The 21,790-nt window shown below is 47.5% G+C and overlaps 1 protein-coding gene and 1 long non-coding RNA gene across 2 annotated transcripts in view; both read right to left on the reverse strand.

The window, feature by feature from the left end:
• The window catches only part of LOC149339505 (uncharacterized), a 28,330-nt gene extending 25,837 nt beyond the window's left edge, over window positions 1-2,493 (reverse strand). The window contains exon 1 of the mRNA XM_089550937.1: window positions 2,250-2,493. Coding sequence (XP_089407063.1) covers window positions 2,250-2,493 — 244 coding nt within the window. The remainder of the gene's footprint in view (window positions 1-2,249) is intronic.
• Window positions 2,494-4,282: 1,789 nt separating this feature from the next.
• Window positions 4,283-19,700, reverse strand: LOC149339507 (uncharacterized). The gene is made up of 3 exons (XR_016283804.1): window positions 19,408-19,700; window positions 9,095-9,136; window positions 4,283-4,361 (listed from the first exon to the last, which is right to left on the reverse strand). It is a non-coding gene; the product is annotated as an uncharacterized LOC149339507 (long non-coding RNA).
• Between the last annotated feature and the right edge of the window lie 2,090 nt (window positions 19,701-21,790).

The raw sequence follows: 21,790 nt of genomic DNA on the forward strand, positions 1-21,790 counted from the left end.
AAATAAGTATTAAAAAAAAATTCAGGGGGGAAATTTGCTGACCTCAAGTGCGGTGAGGCGAAAGCCTTAAGCGCGGTGTTGCTGCTTGTGTCACTGATGAGTGGTTAAGATGTTGAGCTTCGCCTCTAAGAGTGGAACGCGACAGCGTCTTGCAACGCTGCCAGGGAGTCCAAAGAACGCCAACGCCCGTTCGGTTCTACGCCTTGCTCGTGGGTAAATTGGTTTTTGAGGAATGGAAATGTATCTGTCTTGCATATCTCGGTGGACACCTAAACCTCGCCGTAACGGGAAGGGAGGAAGATGGGAGTGAGGGAAGACACCGTATTCACTAGACGCGCCTTTGTTCATTCCAAACCTTCGAGCTGGCATGGCGGAGTGGTTAGCATGCTCCCCTCGCACTCTGGAGACCGGGGTTCGATTCACCAACTTAACTGATTTACTACTCGGTTTTATTTGTTTATCTAGTCTTTCTAGACAGGTTAATTAGGCTGATTGGGTAATTAAGCAATTAACTAAACTCAGTCCCACTTGAAGCATTACTATACGATCCCTTTAATTGGTTGCATGGTTACTAGCCAAAGTACAATTGGCCCCGTTTGAAATTCGCGCACTGTGACGTCACGACCGTTTCGACCAACTGAAAAGCGTGAAATTTCTGTCGACAACTCCTGCTTACAACGATGAGGCATTAAAGGCTTCCGCCTTAATATTCGATTCGTATTCAATTCGGTTTCGAAGAAGTACTGTTCCTGCACCCCTACAGCACCCCTAGCACCACCCTACGGCACTGTGATTCGTTCGCTTGCTGCCTTGAATGAAAATCTCTGCCTCTCCCGTAAACGAGAGTAGAGTAAGCATGAAATGTTTACGGGCCTAATGTCATCTCGGTGGACACCCGAACCGCACCGTACAGGAAGGGAGGAACGCCACCACCCGTTCAGCGCGATGCCTTGCCATTTGAACGCAAGGTTTTTTGAGGAAAGGAAATGGCGCAGTAATTCTCTGCCATCTCGGTGGACACCCGAACCGCACCGTAAAGGAAGGGAGGAACGCCACCACCCGTTCGGCGCGATGCCTTGCCCTTTGAACGCAGCGCTTCTCCCCCGGATCACGTATGACAACGAAGTGTAACGTGGCATTTATGTGCTTTTCGCACGCGTTATTAGAAATCGGAAATTATAATTCCGTGCATTATCAAACCCACAGCTCCACTGATATCTTGAAAAACATTGAGAAGGCACTGGCAGCAGTTATTTTTTGTCTCGTTTGGAGACCGACCGGCGCTTGCATGCCGGTCGCGTAGGAGGGCTTTGAGAGTCTCGTTAAATCTCGTTAAGTCTCGTACGGTGCCCGGATGTTCTCGTTTCAGAGCCCGGATGAGTGGATTTCAGTGCCCGGATGAGTGGAATTCAGTGCCCGGATGAGTGGATTTCAGTGCCCGGATGACTGGAATTCAGTGCCCGGATGAGTGGAATTCAGTGCCCGGATGAGTGGATTTCAGTGCCCGGATGATGGCTCTCTGTCTCGGCGTGACGTCACCACACTGCCGACAACGGGAGCTAAAAGCATTTCATGCTTAAAACTTTGGCGTTGGTTTACAGCGAGTTGACGCAGTGTGATGATGGTGAAAGTATTTCAGGAAGTACTGTTAGAGGATGGGGAACAGGAGGTAGCGTCCCTAGTAAGGGACTTCAGTGGTGAAAGCTGCTGCTCTTGCTTGTTCTATATACTAACGTTGACATCCTCCATCCTAGCTAGACAGTGTTACCTCCCACATCTCCTGCGTTGGCTGAGTTATAATATCAATGACTTGTTTTCTTTGGCAGATTTATACCACATGGCACCTGCCTTCTGCCTTCTCCCCGCAAACTTTACATTTTCGATTCGATGGTAGTGATTAATCAGTCGGGCTGGATTCGGTGGCTTGCGAGTGGCTTGCGGCTGTGCCGCCACCAGACAGGTCGTGCATGTGATTGGCTGTTCGCCACCTGTCGTCGAATTCGCCGAGATTTATAATATCCTGAAATGATCCTGGATACAAAATCAAATGAATCATTTGATGACGCGGCCTCCGCATCGCTTCTTTTCTGGCCTAGTGTGTGGTAAATAATAAAACCTGATCTCTTCGAGCCCGACAGAGCATCTCGCCGAATACGCTCATGTGTTTGGAATGAGGTATTTGGCTGAGCTGTTTTTGGAAGAAGTGTGCCCCCCCCCCCCCTCCCCCATAGCGGGCACCAGGCACTCACCAGCAAACTTGTCCGCCGACGGAGACGGCGTCATCACAGTCGTGCTGGTCTTGCGCGTGCGCCTGGTCGTAAATGGCGCCGGAGTCGGACGGTCCTTGTATGTTCCCGGACTGCCGCCGGAAGGACTCGAGCCCTTCTTTCCAGAATCCTCACCGTCATCAGCGCCGAATTCCTCGTTTGGTCCACCTACGAGAAAAAAGGGGTGACCAGCGAAGCCATCCTTCTGGTTGATTGGAATTCGCATACCGGACACGTATCAGCGTATACGTGTACCGATTTACCGGAGACAGGCTGCGCATTTGTAGCGGCATGGGTGCGGCGGGGCGGGGCCACTGCCCGTATCCGTCTACGCCAAGTACGTCTCCGCTGCGTTAAATTTCTCTGCTGCAATGGGCGACTATAAAGACGACGCCGTCGTGCTTAAGTTCTGTCATATTTCCTCCATACGCCCTTTACTGGTACAGCACCACTGCGTGCCACGCTGACAGCAAGTGTTAAATGTGCTCTCAGGCCAGAGTCTCTCGAGCGAGTGCTCCACATTACACGACCGCCCGTGTGACCCTTTATTATGAAACTCTTAAAGAGTACAAAAAAAAACAGACAAATGTATGACCCTAAGCCGCGTCATCAAAGCCAAAGGAGACGAACGCCCTAAAGACCACCCTTTTTCACCCAAGTGGCTTCTGCTCAGTAACGTCACCGCAACCACGCCCCCAAAAGAAGAGGAGGGCTAGTCGCAAATTTAGATATCGCGAAATCATAAATCGCCGAATCATTCAACAGCTGCGTTCCATTAATGGCAGGCATAACCTTCCAAGCGTTTAAATGCTTAGAAAAAAAGTTGAATTCCCGGTAGCTAATCCTTTCGGGACTCTCGTCTTTTCCTGGCCATGAAAACGTGCTTCCATTACTGAGAGCTTCAGGGTTGGTTTAAATGTTCTTTCTCGACACTTCACATAACCTAGCGACGTTGGCTTCGTCGAGGCAAAAGTGCAGTTCACTTGCGATATACTAAGCATGGCATTTTTTTTACTGGTAAAGGTTGAAAAGACTGCGAAGAATGGGCCCGGCGACGGCACATTAGAAACTACCTCCATCTTCTCAAAACGGGGTGCATACTGACAAAATACGATCAACGTGGCACAGTACCCCAGCCCAGCATCGGTGATGACTATCCAGTGTGTACCGCAGAGCTGAGGAAAGATATATTTGCAGCGGTGGCTCTACATTTTGTTGAAAGCAGTTAAATTAATAATGGGTTGCAGTCTTTTTTTCTAACAAACAGCCTTCTTTATAAGCAAGTGTGCCAGCGGAATGAAATATTTTCAGCGGTGTGACGCAAGCAACCTGCTGAATGGTAAAGACGGGCTATTTCGGAGCTGTTCGTCATGAATATGGGGGCGCAAACAAAACGGGGACACAGAATGAAGACAACAATGCAACCTTTTTCACAACTGGCTTATTCCCGTGCCTGCAAAATGAAGCATAAAGTGTTATTTGTGAGATGTGAAACTGGTCTTGCATATCAAACTCCGCTCCTATCTTGGTTAGTGCGCAAAGGCCAAACTGGGCGATGTCTGAACATTCGCCTTAGAGAGCCCAAAAATGTTTGTTCGTCAGGGGTGAGTGAACATCTTCGAGAATGCAACCATTACCTTCCTCTCCTTGAAGGCACTCCGTTGTATCGTCACCCCCAACAAAGAACAAGAGAGAGGATAGAAGCTTTCATAAAGCCTCGTATGAAAACTTCGTGAGCAAGCGTTCGCTCTCGCTATCGAACGAAGTAGGCTATCTGCGCAGGTTTTATTTTTTCGTCTTCTTTGTCTTTTTTTAACCCTGATAGGATAACTTTTTGCGCTGCCTATGGTATCGTTTTGTATTTAAGAGGTCGTTTCTTTCCAAATGAACCAGTTGTAATAAAAGGCGCTCGTCCTGTTGTCTTCTTTCTGTGTCTCCGTTTTGTTTGCGCCCCCATTTTCATCATAAGCAACCAGCTACTGTTAAAAAAAAATATGAACCTCACCCATTGTTGTCTTGACGCCTATGATGGCAAGAAGCAGGAGAATAGCCAGTATGACCAAGGCAAGGAAAACTTTGTTCTCCCGGTCATCTCTGCCAATAAGGATAAGAGATTAAGGTGACTTATTTAGTTTCTTTTATTGTTTTTCACTGACTAGAAAAAAACGCGATTGAATCGCGAGTATAGTCGAACTCCAAGGCGGTGCTTTTAAATACAGCGAAGCTACTCCTTACACTTCAATGTGGGGCTCTTAAATGCGAAGGATTGGTCGAGAGATGTCACGTGACCTTGTGACGTCATAAAAGCCTCCCTCATGGCAGTGAGCAACTTAATTCTTAGTAGGCAGCAACGTAGAGAGAGAACCTAAATCAAAAATCTCTAAAAAATTGTTATATGTGCAAAAGGCGGCCATAGTCACAGCATAGCGGAACCTTCGACTGCAGTTAGCACTCCGGATATGACGGCTGATGAAGCGAACATTGCAAAAAACTTACTAAAACACATGCAGAAATGCAACGGAATCTGCGTTAAATATGAAATCCAATGTTAACGCGTTCCACTCTTAAAATTACTTAAGCGTCCCCAGCTTTTTTCCCTCAAATTCAGGTGATATATTTTCCAAATTTACATTGTGCAAGCTTCCTTCATGCAACCTCTATTTGCCCCTTCCAGCTATATGTATACACCCTGTTAAGCAATGAAGCGGTAGAGCCGCTCTGTTTTTTAACCATAACTGAAGTGGTTGTTATCACTCTCTACGTAAACACCCATTGGCACAGTATAAACAAGATAGAAGGCGAGAGGGAGACTTGTGATGCAACGACGATATTTTTGAGGGTACAGCAAATCTAACTTATCTTAATTATGAGGCATAGCTCTTCATATTTCGTTATAGGAGCGAAACACACGCAGGCACAAGGAAGGTAGACGGCACTGAGCGCCACTCGCGAATATTTTATTGGGAGCCAAAACGCACAAATATACAGGGTGTTTCACCTAAGACTTTCTGCAATTTTTAAAAATAAGCTATTTGAATTAGATGCCCGCTTTTTCTGGCATTGCATTGTCAGTGCTGTAGTACATCATAATGCAGCTAAGACGTGCTAACTAGCAGGCTTATTAACCAATATTTAATAGTTAACTTTTAAACTATTACCCTTGGGCTCCTTAATTATTGAGAGGCATGTAGCCCACCGTAAGTAATGTCCATATCCGTTTTTAGAATTTCGAGAACGCCATTATCCTCGGCGCTGTGGCCCAACAAATTTTGGCTATTTCGACGAGTTAGGTTCACTGGAGAGGTTGCTTTGCCTGCAAGCTTCTCAAACCGCATGCATTTTGGCGCGATGTAGGCGAAATGTGTTGGGCCACAGCGCCGAGGATAATCACGTTCTCGAAATTCTAAAAACGGATATGGACATTAGTTACGGTGGGCTACATGCCTCTCAATAATTAAGGAGCCCAACGGTAATAGCTTAAAAGTTAACTATTAAATATTAGTTAACAAGCCTGCTAGTTAGCACGTCTTAGCTGCATTATGATGTACTACACCACTGACAATGCTATGCCAGAAAAAGCGCGCATCTTATTCAAATAGCTTATTTTTAAAAATTGCAGAAAGTCTTAGGTGAAACACCCTGTATAGCCATATATAGCCGTCCTACACGCAAGGAACACCCCCATGTTTCCAGTTTGACATGAAAGCGAACGGGAGAACTATTTGTTCCGGCTTTATTCAAAGCTCTAGATGTGTCGCTGACGCAGATGCTTCCTTTCATTCCGATAAAAAAAAAAACATTCTCTACCTTTGGTATCTTTGCTTCCTGACAGAATCCGCGCACCAGCAAAACATGGCTCGCAAGAGCGTTACGGGCAGGACCTTATATGTTCGGTAAATTTGGGCCTCCTTCATCTTACTCAACCTTGTTTTCGTGCTTTGTGGTTCGCTCCCAATCGGTCCAAAAAATTGGCAGTGGTTTAGCTATGGTTAAACCTCGAGGATTGCGAAAGCAGCGAGGAGAGAGAGAGCGCCGATGAAGAGCGCGCGGCAGCGGCGGCGGCCCCGGCACGCTAGCTATGCGCCGCTACTGCGCATGCGCAACTGGCGGGCGCGGCGGCGGCACTTCTGAGTCACCCGCGCAGCGACGGCGGCGGCGCGCCAGCTGTGCGCAGTGTGACGTCACTGCTCCTCGCGCTTGCGCAGTATGGCCTTTTTGTCAGCTCCGCGAAATGGCTCGGCGACTCGCGTAGTGTTGCTTTCGCAACGATATTCGAAAATTTTTTGGCAAGAGCTGGTCCAACAGAGGGCCAGAGTGAAACCATCCATCTGCAGTACTGGGCCGATTACCTTTTCTGCTTGGGTCGTTAACGCAACACCCGATTTGCCCTATATAAAAGCGTCCGCGCGATAGAGAAGAGAGACTTTCAAACACCATCCGTTCGGCGCACATCATGAACTATCGGCCATGCTTGATACGAGAGCAAGAACGGAAGAAATATGTGCGTCAGCGACGCATCTATAGCTTCGTATAAGGCCGAGAACAACTATTTCACCCGTTCGCTATCATATTAATGTTGAAACATGATGGTGCTACGTGCGTGTACTAGGGCTACGTATTCGCGCGTTTTGACTCCGAATAAAGTAGTTGTGAGTGCCGCTCAGTCTCGTCTACCTTCCTTGTGCCTGTGTGTGTTTCGCGCCAGTAACTAAAAATGAATAGTTAGTGACTCGCCGTACAGGGCGTTCTATGAAGCATATCGAAGTATTTAAATGCCCGACAAACGAACGCTCACTGCATATAGATTAAATGACGGACGATTTAGCGTAGTTAGGCGAAATATAAATTAGGTGCGCTCGAACTTGGGTTTTCACTTCCGTTTCGGTTTCTGTGCGAGCCTCGTTCTAAGAGGGCAATGGGTAGTGGTAGTGCATGAGCCAGAGGTTGTACCAAGTGCGCATGCGAGCGGATAAGCGGCGGAGCAACAAGCAACAAAGATAATTCTGAACCCTCCAATACGGCACCTCTGCCTCCCTCTCTTCTTTCAATCCCCCTTTCACAAACTGCAGGAGTGCGAATTTGACCTAAATTTATCAGCGTGTAAACTTGAGAAAAATCAATATTTAGCACTAAATCAGTGCGACTTACTCATTGCCTCGAGCTGTAAATAAAACAGAAAATTTATCGACCTTATACTGGGCCAGTACCACAGAGCCTCAGTGAATTGCATTAGAGAATAGTAAACTCCCTAGAAAAAAAATATCAGCTTACTCCTCAACGTACTCTACGCAGAAAACATGGCGCATACAAAGCGCTGTGCGAAGCCTTTCAGTTATGTCGCCAGATGAATTGCCGCGGATGGAAACGAGAAACATTACATTCCTCCAGACACGAACGGTCACCCGCTCGCCTGCCTTGACAACCAACGCTGCAGTGAAGCGTCGCGTAATTCCAATTTGACTGACGTTGTCGGGGTATACAGAACTTTTGATCCTGAATGTACAATAAGGCAGCTTGGGTGCACTTCATATGACTGCACTTCGAGAGCGCTTTACATTTCTTCTCACTTGGTCTGATGTTTACTGCAATCATCTAAGGTGAGAGATTTGCAGTAAGAGTAATCACTAGCCGTCCCGGTAAGCTCTGTTGATATAGCGACTGTCCCGCTCAGGCGGTGGTTCTGGGTTCGTACCCTGAGCTAGGACAAAATTATCAACTGCTAAGCTTCTGCGGAAGCTGTATAGTGTTCCTTTGTTGTTCTATGCCCGTGCTTGGTTGGATGCTAACGAGTAAATACTCCCTTGCACTTCTCTCTTCCTTTAATATAAATGTTTTGAGTGCAGTCCTCAGTTTCATTATCAACTTGTACTGTCATTATCTTCTAGTAACAAATAACATCCCGTGAAGCACAGTACAAGGTTTTATGTTTCTTCTCGAAATTTTAGAGCCTCTAAGTGACTTGAACACCAGCGTTTAATGTTTTTAGAACATTGTACTATGAAAAATGTCAGTCTCTACAGAGTTAGAAGCCATATTCCCAGGCATACTGCTACAAATCTACACAAGCACTGCAATCAGTTCCCAAACGCATTTACCTAGCACTATAGAAGTTATCCTAACCCACACTTTTCTGAACTCAACTCTGACTTACGCGTGCTATTATTTCCCGTGATTGATTCAGGCAGCAAATTCTGAAACCCATATTCTTTCGTAATTCTCATGCACGTCTCTAAATTGTCTAGCGTTGCGTAAGTTACCCATTTCTTGTATGAGACGTGCTTTTTACGGAAGTAGCGACACAAGTCAGTGTCCTAAAAGGACACATTGATTGGGTCCACATTTGCATGAAGTCAGTATCCACCAGGTTGATTGGATCCGCATTTGCATATTTCAGTGTGCAGAAGATTGTCAAAAACAGGTTCCTGATGATACGAATAGACAGCTTAGTCTCCTTGACCAATACAAGATACTACGACTAGCGAGTTGTCTGGAAGCGCCTCAAATTATTTGCAAGAACAGCACTCATAGAATGCGTGAAAGAGCTCCTTTGAGGTTTCGACAGTTTGCTGATGGCATTGAAGTAAGCAAACAATCTTATTCAGAATCCCACATAGAAACTAGAAAATGAGGCCCCAATTTGTACGTCTTAAAGGATGAGCCCAATTGCAGCATGCCATTTCTACATCCCGTCTCTAACCCAATTGATCTAGCGTGAAAAAGACTAGCCATAACACAGTCTAGTGAATGTAGGAAGCAGTTCAGAGAAGAATGCAAAAACGAACGAATACAGGCCCATAATAAAGCCTGTTCGGCTGAACTGAACTCACGTGGTGGAGCGTCCACTACAGATGACTGTATCGAAGACATTTCTGGACGAAAAAAATAAAAAGAGTTAGTGGAGTGTTTTCCGTTTCTTGAAGTACTTATGTTGAACAAAAAAAATTGTAGGGCAGCTTACACTCTCGTGTAAGCCTGATGACACAGCGATGGCGTTTGAGTTTGGTTCGACTGCGCGGACTCGGAACTCGAATCCTTTGTTAGAATTCGCCGACATCTTGGCGCATGCTCAGCAGCATGATATTCGGGATTGGACCGAAGTCGTCGCATCTGTTCTCGAGCAGCGGCACGTCGGCTTTCGCGCCGCGCTTCCTCTTCATCGGGAAATTCTTTTTCCGCGGCCCCATCTCTCTTCGTCGGAGACGCGTTCGCACTGTCGTCGGGCGCCGGAGCGTAACTCCTTTTATTATACCATGGGGTTACGCAACGCCCCCGAGGGCGTCTGCCTTTTTTTTTTATTAGTTGCTGTTCGCTCCGACATGGGGCGTCCGGAGCCCGTCCGGAGACCTCATTACTGCGAACACAGCCACCGCTGTCCACGACTAACGAAACAACCTCCGGCTTAAACAGCATCGCTGTTAGAACTCCTCAATACGGAACTTTTCAAGCAAAATAAGTCACTGCACTTATCGCTATCGCTTGAATTTTCGAAGTGTTCAGAGGGCAACATCTTGCAAAGAATATTTATATGCTCTGCTGTGACCATGGCAAATATGCCGTGGTCAGAAATAAGATTGACGACGTCGTTACTTTCAAAGACCCATTTTTCCAAGCTTTTCACCAAAAAAAATCCGAGCGTCAAGCGAGAAAAAAGCTGCCGCACACTGCAAATCCAGTGGGTATCCGGTGGACCTGGGAATAGAGCCCTGTACCTTACGCATACGAGGCAGACGCTAGGGCACAATACAAATGCAACATTAAAGCGATACTGAGGAAAAGGTTAAGTATCAGATGTATTAGAAAGATGTATTAGAGCATTAAAAATTAGATTAAAAAGATGTATTAGAGCATTCTAACTATAAAGGTGCTACTTAAAACCCGGGGTTTTATAAGCTTAAAAAGTCAAAAGAATTGCACACAGATTTTGCCCCCACCGAACAATTGCGCAAGTAAACTGCGGTGCGTTGACAGTTCTCCCCGAATCCCAGAGGCTACACCATGGTTACATGGACTTTAATGCTGTGCTCCCGGAGTCTTTTAAGGTATTCATGTCGCGAATTTAAGTTGAGTGGCGAGAAATCCGATTTTCTCAGTGACGAATGCCTTTTTTGCTGCCGGAGAAGCGTCAGCCTGCCCAGAAAAAATTACAGAATCGAGTTTCACTGAGAGAAAAAAAGAAGAGCACAGCTATATTCAAAACCTCTTTCACAAAAAGGAAAAAAATTAAGTGGCAAAATTTTAAATGCCGCTTCCCGAAAAGTTGGTACGTCTTTCCACGTTAGCTGAAGAAAGCACTTTGGTAATTGCCCTGGTGCGTGCTGGTAATTTGCTACACCTATTAAGCCTTTTATTCCACCATGTCCGACACTATAATAAAACACCGCCCTTCCTGATTGCTTCTATGGTACCCACGTCCCGACCTTCTTACCCCACCTTTAAGTGTGTAGCGCCGATCTCTAGCTATCTTCCATGTTCGGAGGCAGTACATGATGCATGTTTAGGATGCTGTTTTAAAGAACTAGTGTGTTGTAATTGAAACTGACGCATTATTAGCAGTCTCGCAACCAACTTCTTTTTAAATATTTCGCTTGTAGCGACTCAGAGGAGATCCGTGTCTTCTCTACTTAGTTGCATGTCTGCGTTGTGCCATCCCCCTCAGTACGCTCGCAAGCGAATTTTTCACTGTCATTTTCTCTTTCTACAGCAAATACTCAAGGAGGGGCCAAAGGCCTATTTCCAAAGCACTCCACCTCAGGTAAGCCGAGCACTTGACGAGAGGAAAGTTTCTACCCATTGTATTAGATGGGTACTCCGCAGTACTGGGGATCGAAGCCCCCCCCTCCTGTAACCTCTAGGACACAAGTACAAGATGCGCCTCAGGTGATCCTCAGGTACACGGTGCGCCGGAGGAAATTCGGACTACTTGGTTTAATAACGCGCATCCCTGGAGCTTTTTGCATTATGCAACTTTTTGATGCAGCCATCAAACTTCGAACTCGCTATCCGTGACAGAATGAGTCGGCCGATTATCTGCTGCTGCGGCAATTTATGATACAGTCACCATTAGCTACTCACATCCAACACTTCAGTTTTTAGTGCGTACAATCTTCAGTGCTAGTCCAGAGCTTGAAGCGTGCAAAGCTTCAAATGCTGTAGTAGTGCTTTAGAGTTTCTTGCCGTTTCAGCTTCATATACATTGTTTTATGTAGTTACGAGCTCGCATAAATTGCATGTATAGCACAAAAAAGTAAAGAAGCGCAAGGTAGGCTGAATACAATTTTTACTTCACGGCTGAAAGTGCTCCCTGATTCCTGCACTTCATCAGGGAGACAATAAATTTTGACTTACCAGGTGCAGCACCTGCAATGAAAATAACATTCCATTAGTAATGTTTTGCTCTATTAATATACAACTTACGTCGATTTTGTTTTTGAGACAAACGTGGGGACACTTTGACAGCGCAGAGTAAAAGCAGTCATAGAACGGGATCAGAAAACACCGCCTATAGACTCCTTCATCTGCGCACACAGAAGTCGAAACACCCTGAGGGAATTATAGCTAATAGGGGTAGAAAGTTCGCGCTATCTGTTCCACCGTGCCTCTAGCAAGTGAACAAAATAGTCCAGCAAAAATCATGGCTGCTCAAACGAAGAACTTTTTAAAAAGGTCTATAGACCCTTCCAGCCTAAAGTCGTTGGAGTGTTGCCCACTGTACTGCTATGTAGTATTTGGAGCAAACGCCGTGGTTCCGCAGGAGCACAAAGCCGCCCAGCGAGCAGTATGGCGAAGCCCAACCTACAAAGGTCTGGACCTTTCCACGAGGCTCCCGAAAAGCACGCATACCACAAAGGGAGATCTCCTCCTCCGTTGGTTCTCCTCTAGTCTCACCTGCATCCGAGGTGGGGCCCGCCTCTAGAACATTCGCAAGGCAATATGGCGGCAGCCCGGTAATAAGGTTATATAGGAAAAATTCGAGACTAGAAGCGTTTCTTCACCCCACACGGTCACGCTTGTTTTGTCTTATAGCCTTACCAGAGCCGATAATGAACACAGGGTGCTCAGAAAAGCAAATTCCGCGTGGCTTCTGAATCCCTGAAGTTGCACTTAAATTTGGTTTATCAGATTGTGCACCTTCAACACGCGAAGGCCGGCGAAATATTAACAGCGCGAAGAAGCCTCCAAATAACATTCGTGGTTGACAGTGCATTTGCGATGTTATTTTAAATGCACACATGTATATATATATATATATATATATATATATATATATATATATACGCGAACCCCTTGTACAGGCGTACTAAAATACAGCTTCACAAGAACGTTCACTAAGCAGAGTGGCAGGAAAAATGGTTTTATGGGGGTTTAACGTCCCAAAGCGACTAAGGCTATGAGAGACGCCGCAGTGGAGGGCTCCGGAAATTTCGACCACCTGGGGTTCTTTAACGTGCACTGACATCGCACAGTACACGGGCCTCTAGAATTTCTCCTCCAAAGAAATTCTAGCCGCCGCGGCCGGGATCGAACCCGCGTCTTTTGGGTCAGCAGCCGAGCACCATAACCGCTGAGCCACCGCGGCGGTGCAGGAAAAATCGAGTATCGTTATCAGCAGTTTGGGACAGCTGGTAGATAATGCCGCTTGAATGGGAAAAGTGGCATTCTTTGGTGTAGGTAAACTTACAGATGAACTGAGTTTTCCCAAGGATTTAGGCTTCATGTGATGAGCCCTACACGCCAAAGGCAGCAAAGTTTTGATGTCTCGCCTAGCGTTTCTTCCGTGGCCAATAAAAAATTCAGGGGCACTTTGACTGTCTAAAGTGCGTAGAGGCGACAGCGTTTTCCGCACCACTTTGGCTGCTTCTGTGGCACTGGTGGCGTCACATGTAATTGAGTACTAATTACTAAGTGATGACAAATCACTAATTAATGGTTAATTACTGATTAATGCATGCATACTAATTAACTGCTAATTTATGACGCTTAAGCTTCGCCTTTAGGAGTGGAACGCGACAGCGTGTTGTAGCGCTGCCACGGAACGCCACCACCCGTTCGGCGCGATGCCTTGCCGTTTGAACTCAACGCTTTTTGAGGAAAGAATATGGCGCAGTAATTCTCTGTCATCTCGGTGGACACCTGAACCGCACCGTAGAGGAAGGGAGGAAGTGGGAGTGAAAGAACAAAGACAAAGATGGCCCGTAATGAAGAAAATGAAAATTGTATTTGAGGAAAGGAAATTACGCAGTAACTGTCTCACATATCTCGGTGGACACCCGCCAAATTTCGGGGGCGGGGGGGTTGCACTTTTCTGACCTAAAGTGCGGTCACTGATGTGTGGTTAAGATGTTAAGCTTCGCCTTTAAGAGTGGAACGCGACAGCGTCTTGCAACGTTGCCAGGGAGTCCATAAAACGCCATCGCCCATTCAGTTCTACGCCTCGCTCGTCGGTATATTGGTTTTTGAGGAAAGGAAATCTGTCTCTCATATCTCGGTGGACACCTAAACCTCGCAGGAAGGGAAGGGAGGAGGATGGCAGTGAGCGAAGACACCGTATTCACTAGACGCGCCTTTGTTCATTCCAAACCATCGAGCTAGCAACACAGTTAACGGCCTAACTTTCAGAGCCCGCAGTGCAACACAAGCAGAAGAGGTCGCGATTGCTCTCGCGGCCTCACATTCCAATTCAAAATACATAATCACCGACTCACGAGGGGCCTGTCGGAACGTCGAACAAGGCTGCACTCCCTTCCTAGCCTATCGAATATATCAAAATTGCATACGGGATACGGACCCCGCACACCGTTACCTCATATGGGCCCCTGCTCACCAGGGGTTGGCAGGAAACGAGGCAGCAGACGCAGCCGCCCGCGCGCTCTCTCACCGGGCTGTTTTCTCCTCCCCATCCGATCAGGAACCCGATTTTAATCCGGTCTATACATTCAAAGATATCACAACATATTATCAAAATTGTCATCGCCTTTACCCTAGCCCATGTAAAGGCTTGAAGAAGGCGGATGAGCGGCTCCTTCTCCGCCTTCTCACCAATACTTTGCTGTGCCCGGCAGCGCTAAAACATTTTGACCCCTCCTTTAGCGGCAGCTGCCCACACTGTAGTGCAGTGTCTTCTGACACCTATCACATGGTGTGGGCCTGCCCCTCCAACCCCGCTATTCCCCCCATCCCCAACCCAACCCGGGAGGACTGGGAGGCGACCCTGCTCGGCTGCCACGACTTACAGGCCCAACAAGCCTTAGTCGGGCGCGCCCGGGCGGCGGCAACCGCCACTGGGGTCCCATACTAGGGACCTCCACCTAGTGTTTGTGAGGATCGGTCCCTTACGGGCTGATCCAAACATACCTCCTGTTCATTCGTAATAAATGTTTTCACCACCACCACCACCATGGCGGAGTCTCGCTCTCGTCTCGCACTCCGCTCGTCTCGCACTCCGAAGACCGGGGTTCGATGCCCGAGCTCGACCAATTTCCTACTCGGTTTTATTTATTTATATGGCCTGACTAGAAAAGGTAATTAGGCTAATTGGTAATTAAGCAATTAACTAAGGTCAGTCCCACTTACTTGGAGCATCACTATATGATCCCTTCAATTGGTTGCATGGTTACTAGCCGAAGTACAATTGGCCCCGTTTGAAATTGGCGCACTTTGACGTCACGACCGTTTCGACCAACTGAAAAGCGTGACATTTCTGTCGACAACTGCTGCTTACAACGATGAGACATTAAAGGCTTTCGCCTTAAAAGTTAGAGATTGGACGTCAACGTGAGTAACGAAAGTTTAGAACCCTAACAAGGGACTCAGTTTTTTTTTTATTATCCAAGTCTAATCGCTTTTTTCCAGCTGCTACAAATAGAACTGAGAGGAGGCTTCTGATAATACAATGCCGATTTTGTCGACAGAAGCAATGAAATTGTCCAAAATTGATATTTTTATGGCTACCGAATCTAACGCTGCATAGCTCCAAGCCAAAGCGTCCAGGCGCCGTTCACGTCGCGCCGTAGAATAGTGGAAATTCTCAGCGCTAATCTTTCGCTACCGACATTTTACAGCAGAAATACAGCGCTTAAGCTTCTTCACACGCAGATCGTGTTGTGTTGGCAAAAAAAGTGTCCTTGACCACTGTCTCTCAATCCTAACACCGATCAGCGAAGCTCGCCACTGACATTTAAAGGAGGGATATAAGGATGGCTTTCGCAGCATAGTGGAGGCGGGCAAGTGCAACAGGTGAACCGTGGGTCATTTGAGAAGATGGTTAATAAGCTACTAAGTATGAATTAACGAAACCTTAAATACTCTCGAAAAATCCGAAATAAGTTTATTTGATTTCAGCTATCACAGTTTGGTACGTGGTTGGGCCCAGTGATTTGTGATCGGTCGTTAGTAGCAGCCCTATCAATTTCAAGAATTTCGAAACCGCAATTGCACTCGCCACTGTTGAACTACGAATTATGTGCATACCAACAGGCTTTTGAAACTCTGGAGCATATGGAGAGTACGCGGGGGGGGGGGGGGGGGGGGGGGGGGCATCATCACATGTGACTTTGTGGCTCACCTGTCCACCAGAATTGCAGACAAGCACAAGTGGTGAAAAAGCATTCGCTTCCACTGGCCGTTCCTAAATTCGGTGTCATGTCTGCCTGTCATTGAAACCGGATCAACTGCAGAGTAACAGCTACGGCATCCACTGCGGGCAGCGCACCTTCAAATGCGATAGCACTTTCCGGGACATAAGACGCCCAATCGCTATGTAGGTTACACCTGTTGCTAGCCCAGTACGTCCAATCATTCGACTCACTATGCGCATCATTAAAAATGACTCTGCATTGTTACTTCGCTTGCAGGATGTGAGCCTGACCGTAAAAGTCGAAATAGAGGACAACTTTTTTTCTTCGTACATCCTCGTTCGTGTGACCTTTATTCTGTCCGTATACGTGCCTGTCGGCCAGCGAAAAAAATTGGCTGTGGTTTGACCAATATTCATCCCGAATAGAACTGCGGAAGCAACGCCGCGGCAATCTCAGCGGCGACGGCATCTCGTGGGGCACTGACTGCCTAAAGTGCGTAGAGGCGAAAGCGTTTTCCGCACCACTTTGACTGCCTTTTACGTCACCACTGTATGACGTCACACATAATGTAGTACTAATTATTAAGTGATGACAAATTACTAATTAATGGCTAATTACTGGTTAGGTTTGGTTTGGTTTATGGGGTTTAACGTCCCAAAGCGACTAAGGCTATGGGGACGCCGTAGTGGAGGGCTCCGGAAATTTCGACCACCTGGGGTTCTTTAACGTGCACTGACATCGCACAGTACACGGGCCTCTAGAATTTCTCCTCCAAAGAAATTCAACCGCCGCGGCCGGGATCAATGACTAAATACTAATTAACTGCTAATTAATGAAGCTTAAGCTTCGCCTTTAGAAGTGGAACGCGACAGCGTGTTGCAGCGCTGCCACGGAGTCCACGCAACGTTACCACCGTTCGGTGCGATGCTTTGAGGAAAGGAAATGGCAGTAATTCTCTCCCATCTCGGTGAACCTCTCGTGAATCTCGATGAATCTCTCACCTCACCTCCGGCATACACTCTATGCCGATGATATCACGCTATGGACCACCCATGGCAGTGATGGAGACATAGAGAACACCCTACAGTCCGCGGCTATCCTCACCCTAACGCATGCGCGGAGTATCGGACTCTCCTGCTCACCGGAGAAGTCGGAGCTCCTCATAATCCGCCCCACAACACGAAACTGCCCCACAGCCCCCAACACCGTGACACTGGAAAATCGGCCCATCCCGGAGGTAAACACTCTCCGGGTACTTGGCCTCCACATCCAGAACAACGGGAAAAACACACTCACCATACGGAAACTCAAGCAGACAACTGTGTCGATATCACACCTAATCCGCCGCGTTTCTGCACACCACCGGGGCATGAAGGAGCATGACCTATGTCGTCTCATTCATGCCTTCGTCCTCAGCCGCTTTATCTTCACGCTCCCCTACCTGAAAGTCTACCCCCCACCTCATCCTTCCCTCGACAATTACCATCAGACACTTTGGAGGCGGCTCCAAACACGCACTTTGCCCTCCCCTTATATACGCTCGCGATATCACCCAATCCACACGAACCCTTCCTGTACCCTCTGCCACCACCCTAAAGCCACTCTCGACCATATTCTTTTCCTCTGCCCGGCGGATCCTCCCCCGTGGGGCCTGGAGCACCTTACCACTTGGGAGGCTTGGGAGACCCTACTGCGCTCCGAGGACCCGGCCAAGCAAGCCATCGCCACCGGCCGGGCTGCCAGCGTCATGAGCCTCCGAGACATGAACGTTTGAGTGCAGTGGGGTGGTGGTGAAAAACATTTATAATGCAATAAATATTTACAGAGAGGTGATTGGGGTAGGCCCTATTGGCCCTTTCCCCTAACAATACTAGGTGGAGCCCCTATTCCGGGGCCCCATTGGCAAGCAACGCCGCCCGCGTCCGGTGAACCAAGGCCTTTTGGGTCTTTAGGTCCTGACAGCCGAGCAGGGCCGCCTCCCAGTCCTCTCTGGTGGGGTTGGGGGGGGAAAGATGGGTTTGACTGACACGCCCAAACCATGTGGAAGGTGTCAGCCACCTCCCCACAGAACTGGCACGCGCCATCAAAGGATGTATTGAAATGTTTAAGCACCGCCGGGCACAGTACAGTGTTAGAATTTTGATGAGGAGGCGCTCGACAGCGCGATCCAGACCCTTACAAGGGGCCGGGTAGCGCCGGTGCTCCTCCTTGTAGTAATCGGTGATTTGTTTGAATGTAATGGCCAGATTGTCTGATTGGGAGTACCCTTCCAAGGACAGGGAGATAGCCCGGGGAGAGAGTGCGCGGGCCGTGCGGGGGCCCAAGGACCGACGTGTCCAAAACTCTCTTGTTACAAATAAAGTTTTCATCATCATCATCATCAACATCATCTCATCTCACCCGGTACGGTGAACCGCACCGTACAGGAAGGGAGGAAGTCGGAGTGAAAGAAGAAAGAGAAAGAGGGGCCGTAATGAAGAAAATGAAAATTGTATTTAAAGAAAGGAAATTACGCAGTAACTGTCTCACACTCCCTCCTCGCGCATGCGCAGTTGGGGCTCTCCGTGGCTCCGCGAAATCGCTCACGCCTAGCGTAGTGTTACTTCCGCAACAAAAAAAAAACATTAAGCACAGATCTACCAGTGGGCTTATTCGGCGAAGTCGCATCAGAAGAACGAAAGAGCTAAAGACTAATAGGGCCCTGCTACCGTGGTGTCTTGCTCATCGACTTCCAGGACGCCGGCGTGATAGCCATTGCTTCCGCTGATCGAAAAAATAGCCATTTCCACCTTCTTTAACAAATCTTGTTTTTTTGCGTCCACCAGTCGCGGTTGCACCGTGGCTTTTGGCCGGCGCAATGGCATCCCTCATAGACCTCATGCCGCCTCTGGACGCTCATACCAAGTATTATACCAACTGCCGTGGTGGCTTTGCAATTCGGCTGATGATCCACAGGTCGCGGGCTTATTTCCGGCCGCGGCGGCCATGTTTCGATGGAGGCGAAATAAAAAAATGCGCGTGTAGTGTGCCATGTCAGTGCACGCTAAAGAACCCTAGATGCGCTTAATTAAAGCGGAGGCCTCCACTATAACCTCCCCCGTAGCTCATGTGTCGCTTCTGGACATTAAACGCCAACAATTTACGATTTATAATTTCCATGTACGATACCACCTTGCTAGTTCAGAAGTTCACCGTTGCGTTGAAGGACCAGTGATTCGTCCCGCCGCTAAGCAACCCTAAATCCGCCTCATGCGGTAAAAGCCTACTTGTGGCCATTTTTTTATTCTCAGGATCGGGACAAACATCCATTTTCCGAGCATTTCACCCTAAAGAAGCCGGACACCAAGCCATGGGAAAGCTTGTATGCCCTAAGTATCACCAGTGGGTACCCGGCAGCACTGGGGATCGAACCACGCTCCTCCCGCAAAGGAAAGCTCGGTACGCAACGGGACAGGGCAAGGGGTCTAAGCGCTGCGTTTAAAAGCACGAATACAAACGCGGAAATGCCCTCAGCGTAACGGATGTCGTTGCGAGGATAACAAGATAAATTATCTCAGCAGACTCACTCATGGTTGCTGATGTGGGCCGACGTCAAGGCTGCGGACGATTACGGTGTGGTACCCTCGGACTCTACGACAGAGACAGCAGCGAGCAGCAGCAGCGGCTAGGGGTCGCAGGTGACCGGAACCAGGAAGTACCGTTGGTCGATTGGCACCTGGAATCCTCACGAGGCCTGAGAGGGCAGCGGTGTCAACGGCAGCGGGCAACACCTGGATGTGGTGAAGAGAGCGCCAACCGACACGATGGTCTGCTAGAAGGAGTAGACAAGCCTTCAGGGGTCGTAGTGCTGGGCAGAACGTAGCGCACACGGCTGGAGTCGTTGTTCTTCCGGAGTCGCGAACCGGCATGCGCGTTCGTGGCGCGAGACTGTGGAACGTGCTCGGGTCAGGCGGTTGAACTGTCACATCTTTTTCGTCGCAGTGAAAAAATTTGTCCTCTAAATCAGTAGTTGTACAATTAGGGGTTTTACTTTTCAGTTTTATTTTTTTCGGTGTTTATTTAGAACGCGTCAGATTCTAATTTATACGGGAACTCCTAGAAATGCGAAACGTCTGCCATGGTTTGAAAATTATGTCGAAGATTCGTCTTCCACTTAATTATTTGAATAGATTCCCAGTTCTGAGGTGGGATTGTGTGCAGAAGGGTGAATTGTGGAATGCTGAGAAGAAGCGCGGGGCGAGATTCATAACTGCTGAATACTATGCGAAATTTTACTTCTGCAAGCGCCTGCAGAGCGACTTGCGCACTGACCCAGAACACCTACAAGCACTTTCTTTCGTGCTCCAGCGCAGTGACAATAGTTTTGCAGTAAGTTTGATGTCAGTACGCGTGCCACTTAGGTTGATGTTCTTCACTGATGCAAGAACCGCCGATAGTTCATCCAGAAATGGGTGTTCAAGCCTTAGCGATTGTCGAAAACAAATCCACATTCTATTAAGTACGAACGAAGGCAGAAGACCTTCCGAAATACTGGCTTGGCACCAAAGTGCATGTTATACATTTCAGTCCTGGCTTTGTAACGGTTACGGCGGGAATTTATCTTGAAGCATACTATGTTCACCTGCTACTGATTTTGTGCTTTGGTAAGTTAGCTAAATTAGGCTCTGCGCGATAACAACAGAACACTCTGCACATGAACAATGAATGTCGGAAGGGATAAGTATTAGAGGTCACACTGTCGTTTCCGCGAATGTGAGGAATACTACTGCCGTCCAAGTGCGTCCTGAGCTAACTCGAATCTTGCGAGTGCACTACGAATATCCGCTTAGTACAGGATCATAGCCGAAGTGTTACCAATAGCGATGTTTCCCTTCGAAATGTTCGCATTTTAATCATGTCCCTTCACATCAGCTCATTTCATAAAAACACGTTTGCTGGATATCCAAGATTGCTGCCATACGGAGCTGCCTCGATACCTTGAAAGTGTCAGTGAGATGAATTTGCACTTAATTAAACTCTGTAGACAAATTAAAGTTGTCCTTTACTAGTAGTGTACCGCGTTCTAATCACAGAGACCACTCTCACCGAAAACGGAGCCATTATAAGGTAGAAGTCACCACAAAACGAAATACAGACGTCGCCCCTGGAGGCCGATTTCGCAGTTGAAATATGTGCGCAGCTGAAATATTTTTGGACGTGGAGCTCAGAGGCTAGTCTACACTGCCATTCACTTCAAAACGGCGACGACCGGACATTTTCAGTACGGTTGTCACGGGTTTGAATCAGTGGAAGAAATACTTTTAAGCTGATTTTTCTCTGCCATCAATTTATTTTCCTGGTGGACAAAGGTTAACACAGCCAGAAAGAGCCAAAGAATCAATTTTACATACAATAATAATTGAATAGTCATGCTCAGTGCCCCTTTGAGGTCATTGCTGAGTCGTTGGAGCAGAAAGATTTTTTTAGGTTATATCTTAGACGTATAAGAGTCAAAGGCTGCCTCGGGGCTACTTTGTTTATATTGTATATTATTTTTAGTTCCTTTTCCAAACAACCAAGTCAGTGCTGTGAATTCCTTAAAGTTGTATCAACGAATTGAACCAGGATTTCTCGAAGGAGCTTCTCATTGGAAAGGCCTTATGGTGGCCCCTGCGTCTGTGCGAGCGTGGGGGATAGATAAATATATGTTTATTTGAGGGTTTTCGCAGCAGACATTCAAAATATTCCGCGCGGAGGTTCTAAGACCTTCTTAGGTTGGCTGACTGCAGGGGCGTCGGCAGTTTAAAGGCGTTTAGTGCGTCCTTAAAGGTAACGGAGTGGATTCCAAGAGGAGGCGAGCGTAGCATGGGGCAACAAAAAGTTAGATGGGCGGATGAGATTAAGAATTTTGCGGGAATACGGTGGGCTCAGCCGGCAAAAAAACAGGGTTAATAGGAGAGACATGTATGA

This window comes from Amblyomma mixtum, chromosome 6 (genome assembly GCF_055824585.1).
Source record: "Amblyomma mixtum isolate Tamu chromosome 6, ASM5582458v1, whole genome shotgun sequence".
Lineage (NCBI taxonomy): Eukaryota > Metazoa > Arthropoda > Arachnida > Ixodida > Ixodidae > Amblyomma > Amblyomma mixtum.